General features: G+C 38.2%; 1 protein-coding gene across 1 annotated transcript in view; it reads left to right on the forward strand.

The window, feature by feature from the left end:
- VSTM2B (V-set and transmembrane domain containing 2B) overlaps positions 1–19594 on the forward strand; it is a 55180-nt gene extending 35586 nt beyond the window's left edge. The window contains exon 5 of the mRNA XM_074211438.1: positions 17999–19594. Coding sequence (XP_074067539.1) covers positions 17999–18087 — 89 coding nt within the window. The 3' untranslated portion in view covers positions 18088–19594. The remainder of the gene's footprint in view (positions 1–17998) is intronic.
- Positions 19595–23683: the final 4089 nt, after the last annotated feature.

Consider the following 23683-nt stretch of genomic DNA (forward strand, 5'->3'; position numbering starts at 1 on the left):
TTCTTGAGTCCCAATAGATATCAAATGTCCCCTGCTCTAGAGGAAGTTTGAGACTTTAGCTTTGCTCACCTGGAAACTTCATATCAATCTAAGAGGTGATATCTATTTCTGAATATGAAATGAACTATAGAACAAAAGTTAGAAGGATAGCAAATTCTCAGGTCTTCCAGATTTTTGTTGCTCTTGGAGATATATTGCAATCTTTACATTTAAAAACTAAAATAATTCATATAAGATGATATAATTAGTCTCAGATTATTTGTCATTTTGAGTTAGTCATGCCTCTGATCCCCTCCAGGAATATATTCATTCATAATTAGATACACTTCAGTTAAAATCATCATTCTTGGTGCTTTTGAGGTAAGGCGAGGAGTTTAGTTAATGCTACCTAGATGTCCCCTCAACACCACCACCACCACCACCACCACCACCACCACCACCACCACCACTACTACTACTACTACTACTACTACTACTACTACTACTACTACCACCACCACCACCACCACCACCACCACCACAACTGGCCCCAACACACATTCCACCAGGAAAATGCAGAGTTTGTGTGTATGTGATATGATGGGTGTGTAGTGGTATTGTTTACTTGTTCCCAACTCTCCATGACCCATTTGGGATTTTCTTGGCAAAGATAATTGGCATGGTTTGCCATTTCCATCTTTAGCTTATTTTACACATGAGAAAATTGAGGCAGAGTTAAGTGACTTGGCCAGGGCCACACAGTTAATGTGTCTGAAGCAAGATTTTAACTCAGTTCTTTCTGACTCCAGGTCCAATGCTCTATCCATTACCTAACTGCCCAATGTATGTATAATAAGTATAAAATACATACAAAATGAGAGGGGGGGAGGAGGGAAGCAGAAACAAAGAGGAGTCAGAGAGATAGAGACAAAGAGACAGAAACAGAGAAAAAGAAGACAGATAGAAAGAGGAAACAGAAATACAAAGATGAGACAGAGAGACCTCCTATGTGTGGGGATGAAGAAAGATTTCCTGCTGAATATGTCACCTTAGCTGAGCTTTGAGAGATGGTAAGGGTTTTGAAGCAGTAGAGGTAAGAAGGAAGCATCTACTTGACAAAAGGGACCACCTAGGCAACAGTTAATTAGAGCATGATGATAAAGAGTCTGAGCCATCATTTAACTCTATTTCTTGGCTATAAACTATGCCCACAGCTCAGGAATATTTCAAATGCATGCCCTTGATTTCTTGGAATACTGGGTGAGAGAGCTCAGATGACTGGCCCAATACAAATCCAGCTCTACGAATGAAAAAAGTAAATCAAAAGTGCTGTGGGTCAATGCTGACCAGGAATATAAGCTCCATTTTCTGTTCATCAAGAGAAATTATCACTCTTAGAAGATTCCTGATAGAGCTGTTTGAATTCAGCTGTTGCTGGTCAGCTTTCAAAGGGAAGTTCCCAGGCAGAGGTTGTTTCAAGTGTTACAATTTTGTGGACCCCAGGTCAGGGCTGTGACTGCCCCACTTTTCACCCTTTGGGAGGCTATTTTGACTTGCAAGCACTACTTTGTTTCAGCCTGTGTTTTATCATTATGGAGAGTAAGTGACAAAAATTAATATCATTTGAACAGAGGAGGCTTTGATTTCTTTAACAATCATTAACCAAATGGTGGTACTTGTTTAATACAATAAATCTAATCAGATAATGAACCTTCAGAAGACTGGTCTTTATCATTCACGTAGTCTAATTTTCCAATTAATAATAACAAATAAACCAAAAATATGAAACAGTTAAAGCAAAAATTAAAATCCAGCGAAAGCATTTTAAGTGAACAAGCTCACACAGTAGCACCTGTCTCAGTCATTCTGTCATATCTGATATTCAAGAAAGCAAACAGTGTCTGTGTGCCCATATCTAATAAATGTTCATTATTCATTGTTCATCCTGAAACTGAAAAAGCCAAGTGTGAACAACTCCAGCCAGCTCCCCTCCCCATATATATATGTATATACTTCTCCCTCTTCCTTCCCTGATTCCTCCTCCTCCTCCTTCTGCTTGTTTGTTAAGAAGCAAAATCACTTAATAATAATAATTAGCATTTTTATTACATTTTAGGCTTTCAAAGCAATTTACATACATTATTTTCATCTGAACCCCAACAGTTCAGTGTTAGGTGCTCTTATTCTCATTTTACAGATGAGAAAACTGAGAGAGTTTTAAGTGACTTGCCCAGGTTGCACCCCTAATAGGTGGGTGAGACACAATTCAAATTAAGACCTTCCTGACACCCAAATCCAACACTCTTATCGACTTATACTACCTAGCTACCTAGAAAAGTTCACCTACTTAAAAAATCATGGATGACAGAGACCTAAAGGAATTCAAGATACCCTTGATTGACACTGTTTAGCTTCAGTAAATGACATGAGTGTGATATTAATGATTATGGCATCTTGAGTGTCAGTAGCTGAGGAAGACAGGTCAGTCTTGTGCTTAAGCACATTATTTTGACCAGCTGTTTGGATGAAGAATCAGAATGAGAACCTGGAAGCCCACTGACCAGTTAAAAGTCAATTGCAATAGACCGGGGGGGGGGGGGGGGGGGGGTGAGGTAAGTTGAGAAAAAGGGATAGATATGAATGCTATTATAGTAATAGTTTTAGCAAAGGATTAGATTTGGGGAGATAATGGAGAGTAAAGAGAAAGGAGTGAATATAAGGTGGCAAACCAGTTAGATGGTGTAGTGGATTGAACACTGGTCTTGGACTCAGACGGATGGGAGTTCAAATCCAGCTTTTGAAGCTTACCAGTTGTGTGACCTTGAGCAGGTTACTTAACCCTGATTGCCCCACATCGAAGGCCATCTCCAGTTCCTAATTTGTATCTGGCCATTGGACCCAGTTGGCTCTGGAGGAGAAAGTGAGGCTGGTGATGTAGCACAGCACCCACTTAAATTCAGTTCATTTTCTTGTCATGGCATCACCTCCCCGATGTCACGGTCTTCTTCAAGAATGAAGGACAAATATTATAACAGAAATAGGAAAGTTTGGGGGGAAATGGGTTTAGGAAAATCAATAAGTAAATATTAAATGCTGCTATGGATCTAGCATTGTAATAGGTATTATGGATACAAGTTCCCTGTCCTCATGGAACTTAACATTCTATTGGGAGAAATAATATAAATGCATATAAGTAAATAGAAAATATACACTACATAATGATCAAGTAATTTGAGAACTAGGAAATTAGAATTTCTATGAGGTAAAAGTCTGAAGAGGGAATAAACTCCAGTCACAGAAAAAGATGGGAGAAGTGATGTCATATAAGCAGGCCAATTTGGCTGGACCACATAAAGGGAAATAATATGTCATGAATCTGAAAAGGTAAACTGGAACCATATTGTGAAGAGTTTTAAATAACAAAAAGTCACAATTTTATCCTAGAAACATTTAGAGAATGTCATGGTTCAATCTATGCTTTTAATATATCACTATAGCAGCTGTGTAGAAGATAGATTGGTAAAGGAGATTTCAGGGAGGAAGACATCCAGTTAGATGGTTATTGCAATCATCCAGAGAAATGATGATGCTGAAACTAGAATAGTGGCCTGTGATTGGAAAGAAGGGAAGGGAATGGATTGGAGTAACATCATGGAAGTAAAATGGACAAGACTTGACAATTGATCAGATGTGGGACAGTGAAAGGGAGTGAAGAATAGAGGATTACTCCAAGGTTGTGAACATGGGTGACTGAAAGGATGGTCTCATTTTCAACAGAAATAGGGAAGTTAAGAAGACAGGTGAGATTAGGAAGAAAGATGATGAATTTTGTTACATAAATGTTGAGTTTGAGATGCCTATGGGATCTCAAATCCAATGGTAAATATATAATCGGCAGTTAGTGGAGTAGGACTAGAGCTCACAGAGAGATTTGAGCTGAAAATATTGATTTGGGAATCATCTACACAGAAATTATCATTGAACCAAAGAGAACTGATAAGATTATTAAGAAGTATAGAGAGAAGAGAGGATAAGGCTCAGGATGGAGCCTCAGGAAACACTGAAAGTTAAAAGGTGGGATAGCTAGTTGGTGCAGTGAATAGCGCATGGACCTTGGAGTGAGGACTTGAATTCAAATCTAGCCTCAGACACTTAATACTTACCTATCTCTGTGACATTAGGCAAGTCACCTAACCCCATTGCCTTGCAAAAGCCAGAAGACAAAAAAAGAAATTTAAAAGGCAAATCCTGGAGGGTGAGCAAGCAAAGGAAAGCTAGAATGAACTATCAAACAAGAGAGAGCAGTTTCACAAGGAAAAGAGGAGAGAATATCCAGGATGAGAGGGTCATAAAATCAACAGTTTCAAAGTAGTGTAGAGATTAAGAAATGTAAAGTCTGAGAAATGGTCATTGTGTTTAGCAATACAAAGATCATTGATAATCTTGGGAAAAGTCATTTCAATCCATAAATAGGCTGGGAAGTCAGACTGATGGGGTTTAGAAGAGCAAGAGAAGGGACATTGACAACAAATGTGGAATTTGGCTGCAGAAGGAAGAAAAGACAGCAGGATGCTAGCTTGAGGGGATGGCAGGGAGAGATTTTAAATATCCATTATGAGCAGTTACACCTTAGAAATTGATGGGAAAGGAGCAGTGAATAGAGCACTGAGTCTGGAGTCAGGAAGACCTAAGTTTGAAAAGGACCTCAAACACTTAAAATTACTTAGCTGTATGAGCAAGGGCAAGTCACTTAACCCCACTGCCTTGCAAAAAGAAAAGAAAAGAAAAATAAATTGGTGGGTACTACAGATGATGACTTGACTTACTATTTTGTTGATTGTCTAGTTTAAGAAAGTAGTAGGGAAACTGTTAACAATGCAGATGGAACTTAAAAGTGTGAACTTTAGAGTCTTCCTGATTCTGTGTCCTACTTTTTTTTTTTTTTGAGAGCTGGTTGTTAAACCTTTACCAGCACTCCTCTGTGTTTTGGAGACCTGAGGATATCTGTTGCTGATAGTATAGTCAAATAAATCAGTGGAAAATAAAGAGATTGTTGTACCTGTAAGTGACAGCTCAGTTGAGATTAGATAATATAAACTCATAGCTGATCTATTTGGCACAGTTGACTGACTTCCTCCTGCATCATTCAGCAGCCCATGAGTAGAAGCAGAGAGGAATAAACCAAAGTTGGGGATAAACCAAAGTAAAAAATATATTTGTGAGGAACTGTCCAGCTGCCACACATAGCTCAAGGAAAAGAAAGTAGGGTGTGTGAATCAAAAAGACATCTATGCCTAAGGCATAAATTGTAACAAGATAAAGAAGTAAGGGATTCAAGGGTAGAAGATAATATATATCTGAACTGACAAACTGTAAGATGATGCTTTTGAAGGGAAGACAAGGAGGCCAGAATAGTGTTGATGAACTAGAAAAGAAGGCATGGGGGCAGCTAGGTGGCATAGTGGATAGAGCACTGGCCCTGGAGTCAGGAGTACCTGAGTTCAAATCCGGCCTCAGACACTTAATAATTACCTAGCTGTGTGGCCTTGGGCAAACCACTTAACCCCATTGCCTTGCAAAAAAACCAACAAACAAAAAAGAAGGCATGATAGAGTAACTGAACAGAAAATAGGAAGAGATAGAAGGATAAGAAATTATAGTCAGAAGACTGTCAGAGGCCTAGATCATGAAGGTAGAAGAGTTATGTATGGCTGATGGAGGAGAGTTATCCATAGGTCATGGAAAGTAGGGGGACATTTGAACTGGGAGACCAAAATGCTTTAGAGATTATCAATATGTGTACTGAAGTATGTACCAAGTACGAGAGCAAGGATTTAAATAGAGATATATAGACAGGTACTGAACACTTGGATAACTTGATAACTTGATGTTCCTCAGAGGGAGTAGATGACTTCCAGCATCAAGGATCTAAAACAAGTTGATAAATACTGATAGAACAAACCTCAAAAGAAGAGTGGTTACTGAGATCATACTGTTAATGATGGTGGAGGTAGGATCTGGAAGTGATGTTGAGGAGAACAGAATATATTTTATTCTCTTATGGGGAATGAAAACAATCTTAAGGGAAACATCTGGTGGTGAAGAAGGCAGCTACTTTGAAATCCAGGATTTAGGGAATGAGGCAGAGGGACTTTGCAACTAAAGTACTAGAAAGTTGTTTTTTGTTTTTTGTTTTTTATGTTTTTGCAAGGGAAATGGGGTTAAGTGGCTTGCCCAAGGCCACACAGCTAGGTAATCATTGTCTGAGACCAGATTTGAACCCAGGTACTCCTGACTCCAAGGCCAGTGCTTTATCCACTACGCCACCTAGCTGCCCTAGAAAGTATTTTTAATGGGAATTCTCAACCTTAAGACAACTCCTGTGATCATTTCCTTAAATATCAGATATGAAGAAATATTGATTTTGGGCAGCTAGATGGTGCAGTGGGTAGAGCACCGGCCCTGGAGTCAGAAGTACCTGAGTTCAAATCCGGTCTCAGATACTTAATAATTACCTAGCTGTGTGGCCTTGGGCAAGTCACTTAACCCCGTTCGCCTTGCAAAAACCTAAAAAAGAAAATATTGATTTTGACATAAAATACATTGCAAATATTCTGCCAGTGAGGTCTATAAAATACTAAGGGGCTTAGATTCACTAGGAGTTTAGGGTCTAGAGCTTCCAGGTCCATTAAAATATAAGCCCTTTGAGAGCAAGAATTATTGTTACTTTTTTAATATTATTTATCCCCAGTGCTCTTGTATATCATCTGGTATAGAAGAGGTACTTAATAAGTGCTTGTTTATTGATTAGTTTATTGATTGACAGAGAGACAATGTAGTGGAGTGAGTAGGACACAGAATCAGGAAGAGCCTAACTCCATAATCCTAAAATGCTATGACCTCTAGCAATTCTGAATTGCTGCAGTGTTAGAATTCAGATTTCCTCTGAGTGGTTAATCTCCATAACCTAATGCTATTTGAATCTAGGAAAGCTAAAGGAAAGTTATCAGTGGGCAACTATCCAGCACCTACACACTCCTCAGTAAAATACAGGATGGGTGACTCAGCAAGACATTTCTGTAGCTTTCTTTCATTTGCCTAAAATCTATAGGAGTTTATTTGTAGAGAAATGCTTTTAAGGAAGAAGGTATCCTGTTTTCTCTAATACTGCTAACTTGGAAAATATTTCTTTTGGGAGACAAACACCCTGGAAAATAAATTATTTTTTCTTGAAAGGAGTAAAGAAGATTCAGGTTTGGAAATGGGAAAGATAATTACAGAGATAGAGATAAAGGACTTGGAACCAGTAAGGCCTTGGTTCAAATCCCACCTCAGAGGGAGAGGGAGTTGGACTCTAAGGTCCCTTCTAGCTCTAAATCTATAATCCTAAGAAACGCATATGTATATATGAATCACAATACATAACACATGTGTGTAAAATTGTGTTATATATATTATATCTGTATCATACTTTGTATGTCTCAAATTCAACATTTCTTAAGCATTGACTATGGAAAGGACAAAGCTCTTTCATATACCTTAGCTCAATTAATCCTAACAATAGCCCTGAAGGAGGGGGTATTATTATTTTTATTTTATAAACAAGGAAACAGAAACCTAGAAAGATTCATTAATTTACCAAAAGTAACATAATTGTTTGGTCTAGAACACAGAACCTGACTTTTAAAGTCTCTTGACTGTCAGGCCAATACTAAATATTCTATTCTCTCTATATTTTACTAGGTAAAGAACGAGCTCATTTTCCTGAGTTCAAATCTAATCTCAGACACTTACTAGCTGTGTGACCCTGGACAAATCATTTAACCTTGTTTGTCTCAGGTTACTAATCTGCTAAATGAGCTAAAGAAGAAAATGGCAAACCACTCCAATATTTTTGCCAAGAAAACCTAAATGGAATTATGAAGAGACAACAATGAACTATTCTCATAAACTTAAATGATAATAATTATCACAGTTAATATTTGTATAATGCTTTAAGATTCACAAAGTGCTTTCCATATATTATCTTATTTGATACCTACATTGGAGGTACATGTTATTATTATCCCTATTTTACAGATAAGGAAACTGAGGATTAACTGACTTTCCCAAGGTCACTAGTTAGTAAGGGTTTATTTATTATTTCAGCTCAGGTTTTGTCTTCCTCTGCCACCCAGCTGCAAATAAGAATGGACAATGAATTCTGAAAAGAACTTAGATGGAGCAACTAAAAGCTTAGTGACATTTTGATTTCTCTCTGATCTAATAAGAATTGAAAATAATTAATATAAATGTAAATAGTCACAAGTTTAGTTCTATGGATAATTAATCAGAGTTAAGGTGTTGTCATTCTTAGCTTGGCTAGTCCCAAATTCCAAGCAGAAAATACTTGCTCTCTACTTTGTATTCATCTCCTGAGAGACCACATGCCTCTTATCTGCTATAAGGTGACAGCTTTTTAATGCCTTTCTTCCCTGACCTGAGCAGATCACTGTTTGTTAGCTATTTATACCAGGTCTTTTGGAAGTCTGAGGATTTTTTAAATATCTGGGATTATTGAAGCTGAATATATGATATAAGTATTCTACAACAGTGCTTAAAGGCCCAAGTGAAAGTTCTCCCAGCAGATATGGCCTTCAGGTCTTTCAGCCATGGAGTAGATTGCCTTCTCACCAATACGGGCCATTTTTCATTTGTCACAGGAGTTTAAATGAAAATATGTTGTGCACTGCTCTGTAATGCTGTTGTACTGAATGCTACAATATTTACCTCTAAATGTTGGTCACAGAACCTTTCAATTCTCACTACAGAACAGAAAATTAAATAAAATGCTCCAGGGAAAAAATACAGGTTCTGGATTCAGAGGGCCTTGATTCAAATTCAGTCTCTGGTGCTTATTACCAGAGTGTCCCTAGACAAATCATTCCCTTAGCCTCAGTTTCCTAATTTGTAAAATGAGGGAGGGGAATACAAAAATATCAAAGATGTCTTCAAGGAGCTTATCCTCTATTGAACTTTATGGCACAATTAAGTTGCAACTCCAATTTCCCCTACAGGTTGAACCTTGGCCTTTCTTATAGAAAAGGCTTATTTCAAAGCATTCTAACTCTGTCACAAACTAGCTATATGACCTAGGTTAACACTTCACTTCCAAGAGACTTAATTTCCCATCTTTAAAATAAAGCCTTTTACTTTTTTCCTTAACGGTTATATGTTTTGGGGTTTTTTTTTTTTAGATTTTTCAAGGCAATGGGGTTAAGTGACTTGCCCAAGGCCACATGGCTAGGTAATTATTAAGTGTCTGAGGTCGGATTTGAACTCAGGTACTCCTGACTCCAAGGCTGGTGCGCTATCCACTACACCATCTAGCTGCCCCCCTCCTTAACTGTTATATGAAAGCATTGGTCCCTATTGTCCCTTCCTCAATGTAAAATGAGGTCCCTCCTTCATTGTAAATTAACACAGAATAGTGTCTAAGATGCCTTCTTACTCTATATCCCACAGTCTCCACAATCTCATCCTGTCTAATAGTCTATGGTTCTGTGTGATCCCATCCTTTCTAAGGCAATGCTTATGCCTATAGAATGACAAAGCACTTCAATCAGAATGGAAAAAATTCACTTGCCCATATGTTTTGTCCTCATTTGAATGTTTCTAGGCCCATTCACCAAAGCCTGCCAAGGAGATTCAAGGACAAACACAAATATGAGAATTTTCCTCTTAAGATATAAATTATTTTTAGACAATCATTATTTTTGAGCCTTCTTCTGACTTGGCTGTCCTTAATAGTTTTCTACCAGCTTCTAGAATATGTAGTTATAGAATATTGTTATTTCAAATGCCTTTTAATAATAATGGGTTGAATTTCTCTAACACTTTACAATGCATCAAATTCACTAAGAATCTCAGGAGGTGGGAGATTGTGGTTTCTGAAGCAAACTATGATAAAGTTTTCAATCTAAGGAACAGATCAGGACCATACTAGAGCCATACTTTAGGAAGGGCATTGATGATCTGGAGAGCTCTGGTCAAAAGCAGCTAAGGTGGTGAAAGGACTCTGAGCTAATGCCATATGAGTATCTTTTGAGGGAATGTTTAAGATAAGATAGCTGTTTTCAAGTAGTTAAAGAGCTGTTGGGTATAAAAGATAAACCTCCTTTTGCTTGCCCCTATTCCCAAGCAGTGAGCTGAAAGTGTAAACAGTCATTTCTAGATTTGATGTAAGGAAAGAATGGAGTTTTCTGAAAGTAGAATGGGCTACCTCCAATGTAGTAGGCTCCATGTCATTCTAATTCTTTAAGTAAAAAACAAAACTTCACTTGTTAAAGATATGGTAGAGGGGATTCTTGTTCAGATATGGTTTGGAATAGTTGACCTCTAAGGTACCATTCACTTCAGAGATTGTCTAATTCTGTGATTCTCTGAATGAGCTAACCCTGGGCTAGATGTGAAGAATCTGATGCAAGTAGTTATGGACGTAGCAGGTATTGTGATTGGAAACAAAATTTTTTGAAGGAAAAATATTGTTTTGTACCAGCTTCTGGTTTTCAGCTATCTGAACTTGGCCACTGATGAGTCATGCTTTCGCTGGCATAACAGGAAATGGCATGTTGAATTTAAGAGTCACGAACCTTGGGACAGGAAAGACCAGTACATAGCTTGTCTATTGGAAAATACCTGGAACCAGATGCTAGACCCCCCCCCCCAAGTGCTACCCTCATTTAACCCACTACAGAAGTGCATTTACATCTGGAAGAGAAGTGCTGCCGCCCCCCCCCCTTTTCTTCTTGACTCTACCTTTGCCTTGCAATGATGTCTTTATCTTTCTTTCTTAGGCCATATGCTCCTGGCCTAGGCTTGCTGGAGAACCATGGGCCCTATGCCATATGGCCATACTAAGCCAACCCTTATAGCTATCTATCCTATTCTCTCTCTCTCTCTCTCTCTCTCTCTCTCTCTCTCTCTCTCTCTCTCTCTCTGTCTTTCTGTCTGTCTCTCTGTGTATCTCTCTTTCTCTCTGTCTGTCTGTCTCTGTCTCTGTCTGTCTCTCTCTGTCTGTCTCTCTCTCTCTCTCTCACACACACACACACACACACACACACACACACACACACCTCACCTCACCTAGCCTGTCCTCAAAGTGCTTACAGCTTTTCCAGGATGAGAAAATATTTTAAGCTGTACACTTTGTATACCTGTATATTAAATCCTGAGTGATTTTAAATCACAGGGATGTACATGAATCAATTTACTATTCAAGGCCTCTTAATCTTCAGTTTGGCAACCCCAATCTCTCTCTCAACAAATCCTAGGGGTTTTACTAAAAAAGGTGGCCCAGTGGATAGAATGCCAGACCTGGAGTCAAAAAGACTCACCTTCATAAGTTCAAATGTGGCCTCAGACTCTTATTAATTGAATGATCCTAAACAAGTCACTTGAACCAGCTGTCTCAGTTTCCCCATCCATAAAATGAACTGGAGATCAAAATGGCAAACTACTTCATTGCCTTCATCAAGAAAACCCCAAATGGGGTCACAAAGAGTCAGACATACCTGAAATGACTAAACAATAGCAATAGGTGGGAAAGGCAATTGCTTTCTATGCTAGCTTTTACAAAGAAGATAAATCCTAAAGTTCTCAAGTGTTCTTGCATGAAGGCAAAAGGTTATACAAGATGATTTCTCCAAGTTAATTCTATTTATCAATCATCAAACATTTGCTGAGCACATACTGCAGGTATGATACCAAATCCCAGTCATGCAAGTATCTGTAAAAAAGGCCAAATTTCATACTTACCCTACCTACCACCAGGCCACAAGTGATTGACATTTGAAGCATACAAACAGTAAAGTGTATCTCTTGATTCTCAGTGAAAAAGAGGCTATAGATAAGGGGAGATATATCTATCAGAGATAAAATTCTAAATTTACATGGAAAGGGAGGCAATTTTTTACAGTTACCGTGAAACCTATTCAGATCATAGCAGAAGCAGAGAACAAAACCTACTCATATATTAATCAGTGTGACACATAGGAGCATAAGACTTGAGCTCAAGGGAACCATAACCACTGCAGAATCAAACATCCTCCTTTTATAAAGGAGCAAGCTGAGATGCAGAAAGGTTACATGATATGTGCAGGGTCACACAAACTCAGTATTCAAATCCTAAATGGATAAATGGATATAGATATAGTTAGTTTTCATTAGTATAAGGAAATCCTAGTGAGGAAATTCCTCCCACTAAATTATTATTAACAAATAACTAATATTTATATAGCACTTTAAGATTAGCAAAAAATATTGTGCATATATTTTAGTCAGCACCTTCCCTGAATCATTTAGTCTTAGTTAATGTTTTGTCCTTCATTCTCAAAGACCATGACATCAGGTGAGGTGATACCATGACAAGCATATAAATTGGATTTGAGTGAGGGCATGCTGTGCTAAATCACCAGCTTCACTTTCTCCTCCAGTGTCATCTGGGTCCAGTGACCAGATAGGAATCAGGATGACTGGAGATCCCCATGGATGCTAGGCAATCAGGGTTAAGTGACTTACCCAAGGTCACACAGCTAGAAAGTGTCAAGTATCTGAGGCTGAATTCAAACTCCCATCCTCCTGACTCCAAGGCCAGTGCTCTGTCCACTTAGCCACCTAACTGCCCTTTAGTCTTAGAGAGCTACCTAAGAATACTGAAGTAAATGATTTGCCTAGGATCCCACAAACCCAAGTCATATGACTCCAAAGAGATTGCTCTTTTTCTTTATTATAAAGAACTTCTAACAGAAAACTACCTCTATTTTTAAAATTTATTTTTTACTTTTGAATTTAACAATTTTTCCTCTAATCTTGCTTCCTCCACCCCCCCCCCCACAGAAGGCAGTCTGAAAACTGCCTCTGTTAATAAAGGCCAGTACCTTCTCTGCAATGTAGTCTTAGAAACTTTACTAATTAGTGTGATGAGATGATTAGTGACTTGTCCAGGCCAAATAGTTCCCTTTACCAATTACATCAGTGGTCCAATCAATATTCTGTTCCTCTTCATTTCTGAATATTTCCTCCTCCCTGTTCCCCACCCAGAGAGACAACCCTTGTGACAAATAAAGAGTTCCCTATTTTGAAGAGTTCCCAAAAAACTAATCAGTGCTCCATGCAAGAGTCTTCAGTGTTTCACATCCAAAGTCATCCTCCCTTTGCAAAGAAGAGGAGAAGCAAATTTTCTCATCTCTTCTCTGAGATCAAGCTGATCATTATAATAAAATATCATTCAGCTTTTAAGTCCAGTGGCTTCTTTTGGTTTAGGGAGGGGGGGCAGGAGAAGGTGTTTTATTTTATTTTCCCCACTGCACCACTGGAACTGAATGCAATTTCAGCTCATGTCAGACTCAGCTTCAGCTTCAGCCTCAGCCTTTTAAGGAAAGTGGTGAATCCACATTGATTGAAGCATTTAAAAATAGACTCAGCCAAGCATTAGGAGCTCCACTGGAAAGAACAACCCTGTACTGACAGCAGGATGCACTAGGTAACTGTAGCTCATTTCCATCTTTTCCATCTGGTTCTGAGATGTTGATGGGAGCCCCTCTTTCTTAGTGCCTTTGGGCCTCCAGCTAAGTGTGGGCTGAGAAAGAATCCCCCCAAACAACACAGCTGCATGGAACTATTCAGTAAAAGTGTGCTCCTGAGAACTTGCATGTAAAGTGAATTGGTATAAATCAAATTGAATTTCAAATGCACCAGGGAAACTACAAATAAATAATAATGTTCAGTTTCTTTGGCTTTATGAAGCCTTTTCACACTTATTTCATCCCCTCAACCCCAATAACTTTGAGGGTTGTGTGAGGCGGGACGTTTTGTCCCCAAATGAGGAAACTGAGGCACAGATCATATGGTAAGGTAGAAGCAAAGCTGGTGCTTGTAGGCTCAGTGCTCCTTCTACTACCACTTGTCACACCATGAAACTTTGAAAGAGCTCCAGTAAAGTCAGGAATTTTTTGTAAAATGAATAACTACTCCCTTAATTTATCAGCTTTCCAGTTTGGATTGATTTTTCCCCCTAAAATAAAAACCTATTTCTATTGGCTTAGCTGGAGGCCACTGGTCTAAACAATAGTCAGCCTTAGAATGCCTGATGGAGAAGCCAAGTTATGACTGTAGCATTTCCCCAAAAGCCTGCATAGAAGAATTTCAGCAGCTCCACTGTAGGTAGCTCTGGACTTGCAATCAAAAAGACCTGAATTCAAATCCTGCCTCATACATTTACTAGCTGTGTGACCATGGGAAAGTCATTTAACCTCAGTCTGCCTCAACTTCCTTTTCTATAAAATGAAGATTAATAACATCATCTACTTCACAGAGTTTTAAGGATCAAGAGAGATTTTATTTACATATATATTATCAGTATTAACTATATTTTTATTAATTAGCTTCAACCTACCACTAGCTCTCCCATCCCCTTCCAAATTGTCTTCCCTTGAATGGGAGAAGACAAATTAAAACTTTATTTTCCTACCACTCATTAAGTTGAGACAGTGCAATCTCATAGGAAGAACCCTAACCAAGGAATCCAAATTCTGCCCCCCACCCCGCATCTGCCAATAACACTATGACATTGCACAAGACATTATAACCAATACTTATCTCCTAATTTATAAAATGAACCTAATAATTCCTGACCTGCCTACTTGAGGATCAAATGAGATAACAAATATAAAAGAGCTTTGCAAAGTCAGAGAGTCATAATGTGAGAGATTGTTTACTGGAAGTATCCATAACTTATATATCATTTCTTGGTTTCTTTATCTTCAGACTATGAAGGGAACAGAAGGAAAAAAAACCATTGCATATTTCTTTTATTTATAACTGCTTCTTACTTTTGTTTTTGTATCTCTATGTACTGGTACAATGTCTGATACATAAATGATGCTTTAAAAAAATATGTGTTGAGAGATTGTAGTAAGCTCCTTGAGGACAAGGTATAGCCAAATTTCCTAATTATGTCCTCAGTGCTTAGCATAATATTTTCCACATAGTATATTCTTAATAAGTGTTTTTAATTTATTCTTAGATTATAGTTTTCTAAAAATTTAAATATCTTTCAGATGTATTTATCTTTTTGAGTCATTTTTTCAGCCCCAACTCTTTGTGACCTCATTTGAGTTTTCTTGGCAAAGATATTAGAAATGGTTTGTCATTTCTTTCTCCAATTCATTTTATAGATGAGGAATTGAAGATTAGAGATTAAGGGATTTGCCCCGGGTCACACAGCTAGCAAGGTCTGAGGTTAGATTTGATTCCAGACCCAGCACTTTCATCTAGCTGTCCTTATTCATCTTACCTTCCCCTTTAACCTACAACCTCCTTGAAGGAAGCAACTTTTCATTCCTTCCATTTCCACCCAAAAATGGAGTGGAAGAAGGGGGTGGTACTCAGTATTGGAAAATGGGTGATTATCAGGAAATGGTAGACCTAATTTTGGGGGGTATTGGTAAAAGGAAAAGTGATTTGGGGGTCAGGATGGTATCTAGATTACCAATCAATAAAAAGACATTTACTGAACAGCCACTGGGCTCTTGGAATAAGAGATAGCCACAGCCCTCAAGGAGATTTCAGTTTTGCTAGGGAGATATACACAAATGAGTCAACAAAGAACAATAATAGTAAATTAGGTAGCAAGGTAGACACTGTGAAAGTTCAGAGAAGGGGGAATCATTAAAGGTTTCTTGGAGGCAAGACTTTATGGAGAAGATGGGACTTGAACTATACTTTAGTCGAATGGCTAGTATTTAGAAAGGAGAAGGAGAAGGGAAGTGCTATAGTGGGGAAAAAGTACTGAACTTGTAGTCAGAAGGACCAGGATTGGGGCGGCTAGGTGGCGCAGTAGATAGAGCACTGGCCTTGGAGTCAGGAGTACCTGGGTTCAAATCCGACCTCAGACACTTAATAATTACCTAGCTGTGTGGTCTTGGGCAAGCCACTTAACCCCATTGCCTTGAAAAAATCCAAAAAAAAAGGACCAGGATTCAGAAATGTACCTCTGGGGTGGCTAGGTGGTACAGTGGATAGAGCACTGGCCCTGGAGTCAGGAGTACCTGAGTTCAAATCCGGCCTTAGACACTTAATAATTACCTAGCTGTGTGGCCTTGGGCAAGCCACTTAACCCCACTGCCTTGCAAAATCAAAAAAAAAAAGTGTACCTCTGAAGCCTAGTATGGCATATCCATTCCCCAATAAACTGTGGCTCCCTATTACCTCCAACATCAAAAATAAATTCCTCTGCTTGGCATCAAAAGTTCTTCAAAGCTTGACCCTTTTCTACCTTTCCAACCACTTTAATCTTTACTCCCCATCAGTAACTCCACACTGGCTTATCTGCATTGTCTTCAAACAATATTCCTCTTATCTCCATGGTCTTTACATCATGGTCAGATGATGGACCTGTAATGTTCTGTGTCCTTAACTCCCATCTCTTAGTTCTTTGTTTTCCTTCAAGACTCAGATCAAATTTCATCTCTTGTATGCAGGAGACATATCTTTCTTCCCCAAACGGCTAATGTTTTTCCTTTCTGATTACCTTTATATACTCTCTATATATTGTTGTTCATTTGTTTTCATGTATGACTGACGTCCCATTTGGGGTATTTCTTAGCAAAAATACAGGAATAGTTTGTCATTTCCTTCTCCAATTCGTTTTACACTTGAGGAAATTGAGGCAAATGGATTATATAACTTGCCCAGGATTACACAACTAGCAATTGTCTGAGACCAGATTTGAATCTTTCTGACTCCAGGTCTGACAAACCATCTACTGTGCCACCTAGTTGCCCCCTCTATATATTGTATATGCCTAGATATTTATGTTCATTGAAGCAGCTGGGTGGCAAAGAGTACCAGTCCAGAGTCAGGAAGATCTGAGTTCAAATGTGATATCAGATACTTACTAGCTGTGTGACCCTGGGCAAATCATTTAACCCCATTTGCTTTAGTTTCCTTATCTATAAAAGAGCTGAAGAAGGAAATGGCAAACCACAGTATCTCTGCCAAGAAAACCTAAAATGAAGCCATACATTACTGAAATGACTGAATAATAACAATAAAAGATATTTATATATTGTGTTAGAACTTAGAGAACTTATTTTTTGGTTGTTTTTGCCTTTTGCTTTATCCCCAAGTAGGTAGCACAGTGCTCCACCCATAAAGCTGAATAAATGCTTTTTGACTGATTTCAAGAGCCTCAAGCCATAGGATCATAGATTGAAAACTGGAGAGGTCTTGGAGAATCCAGTCCAATCTCCATTTTATTAATAAGAAAGCTCAAGAGTGACTTCCCCAAAGTCATACATTTAGCAAAGAGCACAGCTGGAGTTTGAATCCCATCCTTACATCCTTAGATTCTAGAACCAGGTCTCTTTCCACCTCCCTATAAAATACGAATACTAATCATTTTACCACCCACTTCCTAGAGGTGCCAGGAGGAATGTGTCTTGTAAACATTCAAGGACTATGGAATTGTGAATTATACCAGTCAACTAGATCAAGCTTGTGTCTCCATCCTTCTTGGCAGAAGTGGTAGATAACAAGTATGAAATAGTATCTTTGTTGGTTGATATAGTGCATAATTTTGCTGCATATTTTCTTTTTTAACTTTTATTAGGGCTGGTTCAGTAAGAAGGCAAAGAGGAGGTATAGATGAGCTCCTTTGAGGACAGGAACTTGCCTCCTTTTGTGCTTCAACACTTAGCACAGTAGGTGCTTAATGAGCATTTATTGACCAATTGAAATATAAAAACAAATTTTTGATATCAATAATTTTTTAAATTGAAGAACAAAATAAAATTAGGCTTGTGACCTGGTCTGTATCCTTGCTCAGACTAAATCCTTATTATTGCTGCTATAAAGGAAGAGAGATTTGTTCTTGATTGCATAAGCCCCCTTTAACCCACTTCTATTTCCATATCTGCATGGGGTGAGTTGCTTCATTCTGGAATCCAGCATTAACTTTGCTTATTTCTTTCTTTTATAGGGACAGGACCTATTTATGCTACAGACCCATTCCTATACATGTTCCTGTTAGCACTGCATAAGCTTATACACTTGTTAGTAAACCACTGATGGACCTCGGTATCCAATACTCCTCAGCCAAACACAAATGAACCTATTTCCGTCCTTGGTAAGAACTTTTGTGTCTCACAGACAGAGGAAGACTGAGAGAAGCATGAAAAATTCTACATGGAAAAAAATCATATTTTTTGGGGAAGTTACACAAAGTAGAACACCTAAAATAAACACATCTAGTTTCCAAATAAGATGATGTGAAAGCCTGCTCTATGCACGGCTTCAATGATTTCTCAACTTCAATGTCATTTTCTTTTCTAAATTCTTCCTCCAATTCTTCATTTTGCACGAACCGTTGAGCAGTTATCTTTATGACAATATGTAAAAATGTGGGGTCCAATCCTTTCCAATGAAGGGGACTATTTTTAATAGTTGATTGTATTTTGTTTTGGTTTGATTTGGTTTGGGGTTTTTTTGGGGATTTCCCCTTTCTGTTGATATTTTTTCTTTTGGGATTCAAGTAAATTATTTCTTTGGAGTCATTTTGGTTAAAAAAAGGCACATCTTATCATAATTAATATTCACTGTCAATAATATTTATTTTTAAATAAAGATTGGAAACAAGGTAAGACATTTGTTTATAAACTGTATTGTATATTGCTGAATAACAGTTGAATAAAAAAAGACTTTGAAATAACATTTATACAGCAATGTACGCATTATATGCATTTTCAAAGTTCTTCAACTCTGCAGATCAGAATATCCATATCTCCTGGATTCCACATGTAGATGCCTACTCTCCTGGAAGCTGGAAGCACAGGGCTCAGACCAGAAGCCAGGCAAACCCAGTAGTTGCCACTTGCCTATAAAAAGGGCCTTCTAGAGGTTGTCTACACTGGGTCTCTTAGCAGAGTGTCCTCCTACAAAAAAAGGAGTGCAAATAAGCACAAATCCTGGGTCTGAAGAAATGGGACTTCTGAGATGAAAGCTAAAAGAACAAACTTCTCCCACTATAGTGAAACAAGTTGATTTCTAGCCCCACTTAAGAGATTCTTTGTCAAGCTTAATTCACATATTCTACTTGCTTTCCTCTTGACTCAGAGAAACAATTCGAAAGATGGTATGGCTGATTCCACCATACCTGTATTCTCTATGGATCTGGAGATGAACATTTTTAAAGTTCCCCAAATCCTTGAAATGACTAGGTTTTAGGAGTATGAGATCTTCCCTTTAGGAAAATCTGGATTTTGGCAATCACACATTGTGAAGTCAATTGTTTTTATTCACATTACAAAAAGATCTACTGTGGATTCCTTTAAAAATTTAAATTTCCTGATACATTTAGACTTTGTTTAGAGATTTTTATACTTCCAATTATTTAAACAGAAATACATCCAAATACTAGAAAGAAAAAGAGAATGCAAAAATGAGTCAGAAAGATTTTAAGTAAACCAGAGCTATTGATGAAATAAGGTACCTGTAAACATGGCTCCCCATTTCTGGTTGATTAAGTTATTTCACATTTCATCCATATTGATCAGTAACAGTCTGTTATAAATTTAATCCTCTTGTCTTGTAAATAAAGTGAATCTGTCCAGAAGGATATCTTTTGATAGATAACTTGATATCTTGGTGGGGCATTGACATGTTAAATAACTGCCCACTGTACTTGAAAAGAATAAGAAAGAGTACAGATGCTGAATTAAATATAGATACATACCATGTACCATGAAAGTTGAAAAACCCAAGAACAGTAATGCAATTTTTCCATTATGATCAATGCCAGGCTCTTCATTACGACAGTAGTAGTTTGGCCTCTTTCCCCCAAAAATTCTGGCAAAATGCAAATACCAAGGATGTATGAGTTCGGTTAGCTGGAAAGAGAAGCCAAAGGGACAGTGGTGGTCTGGTTTGGAAGCATTTTCATGCTTATAGTTTGGGCCAAGGTAGATTTCCAACTTTGTACAGTAATTGGTCACAAGTGGCAGCACTGTGCACAAGATGGAGAAATTAACCATCTGAGCCTTCTCCCAGGAGAGCAACTATCTTTCTCAAACTCCTTTGTAGATGGAAAGTGAAAGCAACTTTCAGGAACCAGGTCCTAAAGCTAAGGAACTCCATAGTCTGCCTTCTGTTCCAGGGATGCAGGCTCAGAATCTGAATGAAAAAAATGGATTAATGTAAGGAACTACCGTATGCTAATGGCTAGACTGCTGATTTGTATTGAAATCGTTTATCCACAATACTCTGGGAACATATGGAATCATGTCCATCACACCTGTTAGATCTGGCGACCTGCCAAGTCATTGCCAAACCTGCAGAAAAAAAATGAAGTTTGTCTTCTTTTTGTTTCTTTATGCAAAACAGATGAAGACCTGATTCAGTTCTCTTCATGGTCTCTCTTCAACAGTGCAAGAAACTAAGGGAATGGCACAAAACTTAAGGGGATTGATCCAAATTCACAAAGGACAAATTGCCAACAACTGTCAGACCCATGAGAAACTAAATGAGCTATGGAAACTGCCTTCCCTTTGTACTATTTTCTACAGTTTTAGAACAGGGCAGCTAGGTTGACACATTGGAATCAAGAGGACAAGAGTTTGAATCCAGCCTCAGACATTTGACATTTATTAGCTGTGTGATCTTAGGCAAGTCATTTAACCCTGATTGCTTTGCATCTAGGGGCTTATCTAGTTGTCTTGATTCGTATCTGGCCAAAGGATTCAGATGGTTCTTGATGAGAAAGTGAAGCAGTCATGTGCCTATCACCACATCACCTCTCTGATGTCATGGTCTTCTTCGAAAACAAAGGTCAAACATCAGGACAGCTAGGTGGCACAGTGGATAGAGAACTGGTCCTGGAGGCAGGAGGTCCTGAGTTCAAATTCAACCTCAGACACTAATTACCTAGCTGTATGAGCCTTAGGCAAGTCACTTAATTCCTTTGCCTTGTAAAAAGCCAAAAAAAAAAAGAAAAAAGGTCAAACATCAATAGCTTTAGACAGTTTTCGAAAATCAGTTAAAATCATTTAAGGCCAGATGTAAGATATAAAAAGAACCACTCAAAAAAGTTCTGCAACCAGATCCTAAATCTGCAAGCTTTCCCATGAGACTCTAGGACTGGATTTAAGGGATTAGCAAATCAACATTTTAGGGAAAATGCTCAAAAATGGATCCAAGAAATGGAGTTTAGAAGTTAGCTAGAATCTATAATTAAGCAAAACAATCATTGCCTGGACATTCCAGTTAATATCAATTTATCTTTACAATATACCCTACTTAATAAAGTATTGCAAATAGATTATATTAGATGGCAGACATCTTAAATTCTATTCATTCTTTCTTTTGAAAGGGCTGTCTTTTTATGGTTCACTTTATATTTAAAAAATCCTGAATTTCTCCATTCCTTTAGGGTAATGTGTCACATTTCTGTAACTCCCAGACTGCCATATTCACTGTACAGATGCATTTCCCAGCTTATTTAGAAAACTTAAATGAAATAATGTTTCCTCAAATTTCAGCTTTTTGTTATTCAGTCTCTCCTTATATCTTATAGGCTTTAATCCCATAAGTTTTAAATTGGAGGAACTGATGCTTTTAATTATAAGCAAAAGTAACTTTATGTTTTGAAACTGCTAATTCATTAAAAATGGAAATATCAGTTCATTTTTAAAGGAAATCTCTCCTTTATCAGCAAAACCTGGTCCACTGGGCTTGATGGATTGTCCTCAGAAGCTGTCTTCAGGACTGGGGAATTGGGGGTAGGGGTGGGGAAAGATTTGGAAAGGCCTGTGGGAAGGAAGGTTTTCTACTCAATGGGAAAAGGATTAGCAGCATTGCGGTTTGGGGCTCGCCAGGCCTTTAGAAAGCACAAAGATTACAAATGTACAAATAATTAATTCAAATCGATACAGCGAGTGTTTCAGACTGAGAGACATTCAATTATGTTGTTCAAAGGAAAGATGCTGATCTTAGGTGAGCCTGCTCCATGCTGCAAATCATGGAGCATTTTTAATTTGTGTAGCAGGGATGTTAATCTTTTGCAGTGGAACGTGGTCCTTAGGGACACCATAAATGTGTGCATGGTTGGTGACTCGCTGTCACCCCAAGGGACTCAATTCAAACTCCACTCAGTTTTCCTGCCAATCTTTTAATGTCAGTCTCCCAGGCACTGAAACCCAATCCAATAGTTAGGAAAGCCTCCTATTAAAATGTCTCCCTGTCAGATTGTGTATGTGTGTTTGTGTGTGTGTGTGTGTGTCTTTCAAAGGTCACCAGCCCCCAAAACTAGAGAGCCTTTTTGCTCCTAGTCTGTATCTAAGTCAATACAGGTGTCCCTTCCTGCAAACAAGCCCAATCTAGGAAAATCCATATTTACAAAACAGATAAATTATTCCATTTACAAAGGGATCCTTCACTTTGAAAAAGGATTGACTATAGAATTCCTTTAAACAAAGAGCTCCCCTAGTGCATTTAAAATAGGATTGTATTTACAAAAATAGTGCCTGCAGCACAACTTTTCAGATGCATATTGACTGTGTTCAAGCAAGAGTCTGATTTCTTATGTCTTTTGGACTCTAGACCCTAGACTCTAAGTTGGAAAAGTCTTAGCAAGTGAAACTCCTGAAATCAACAGAAACCCAGAACCAAAGGAGGGTCTAAAAGTTGGATAAGTTGGTTAAGATTTGAAGCTGGAAAACCCAGATTAAAATTCCAGCTCTGCTACTCATAGTAACTACCTGTACAACCTTGAGAAATACAGTTAACCTCTCTAGCCCTTAGTTCCATCATATATAAAATATAGAGGGAAATGTGGAGAAGCTAAACTACATGGCCTCTGAGGGCCCTTTCAGCTCTGGATCTATGATCTCATGTTTATTAAAGTGAGTGAGGATAGGACTGGAAAGGAAACCCTCCATGTTTGTTCTCAGGGACTTCATGGGAAAAAGCTAGATTCTGGGATTATAAATCCCAAAAGAAGGAAGCTTCGTGTTTGGACCTGATATTTAAAGCATCTTATTAGGCTCCAGCTAGAATCTGGTTGTTGTAGGAACTGTTGCCATTTTGGACAGACCTCAGAATTCAGCTGTCACTGAAAATGATAAACTTATTACATCTTTTTCTGAGTTTTGAAAAGATGGGGAAAAAGGGATAAGCAAATCTTGGGGTATCTAAGCAAAAAAAGGAAAAAAAGGTCATGTGGGAGTCTCAAAGCCTACTCAAGAATGCTGATAAATCTTTGGACAAGGACTGTGACATGCAGCAGATGCCTAAGGTTCAGTCATCCAAGGGAATAAACACATTCAGGGAAATTCAGAGAAAGATATTCCTGGGAGAAGCTCTACAGCATCATGTGAATCAAAGAACTCCTGTCATCTTTGAGACAGATGAGTGGTGCAAGTTGAGCATAATACAAATCAGATATAATAAGGAAAAACTCTAGGTCAAATAAAATTAAGGAAACATTAGTTATTGCATTTGCTTAACAGACTCAGGGTTTGCACCCAGGACAGCAAAAACTAGCATTATAAAGAATATGTCAGTAAGTTACCAATTCCAAGTCTGGGAGATGCATTCATTGTCCATGCAAAACAAACTAAAAATCAGACCAACTGATGAGCAATTTGTCACCTCCTCCCTAAATTTTATAAAG

The sequence above is a fragment of the Macrotis lagotis genome, chromosome 1 (assembly GCF_037893015.1).
Source record: "Macrotis lagotis isolate mMagLag1 chromosome 1, bilby.v1.9.chrom.fasta, whole genome shotgun sequence".
Lineage (NCBI taxonomy): Eukaryota > Metazoa > Chordata > Mammalia > Peramelemorphia > Peramelidae > Macrotis > Macrotis lagotis.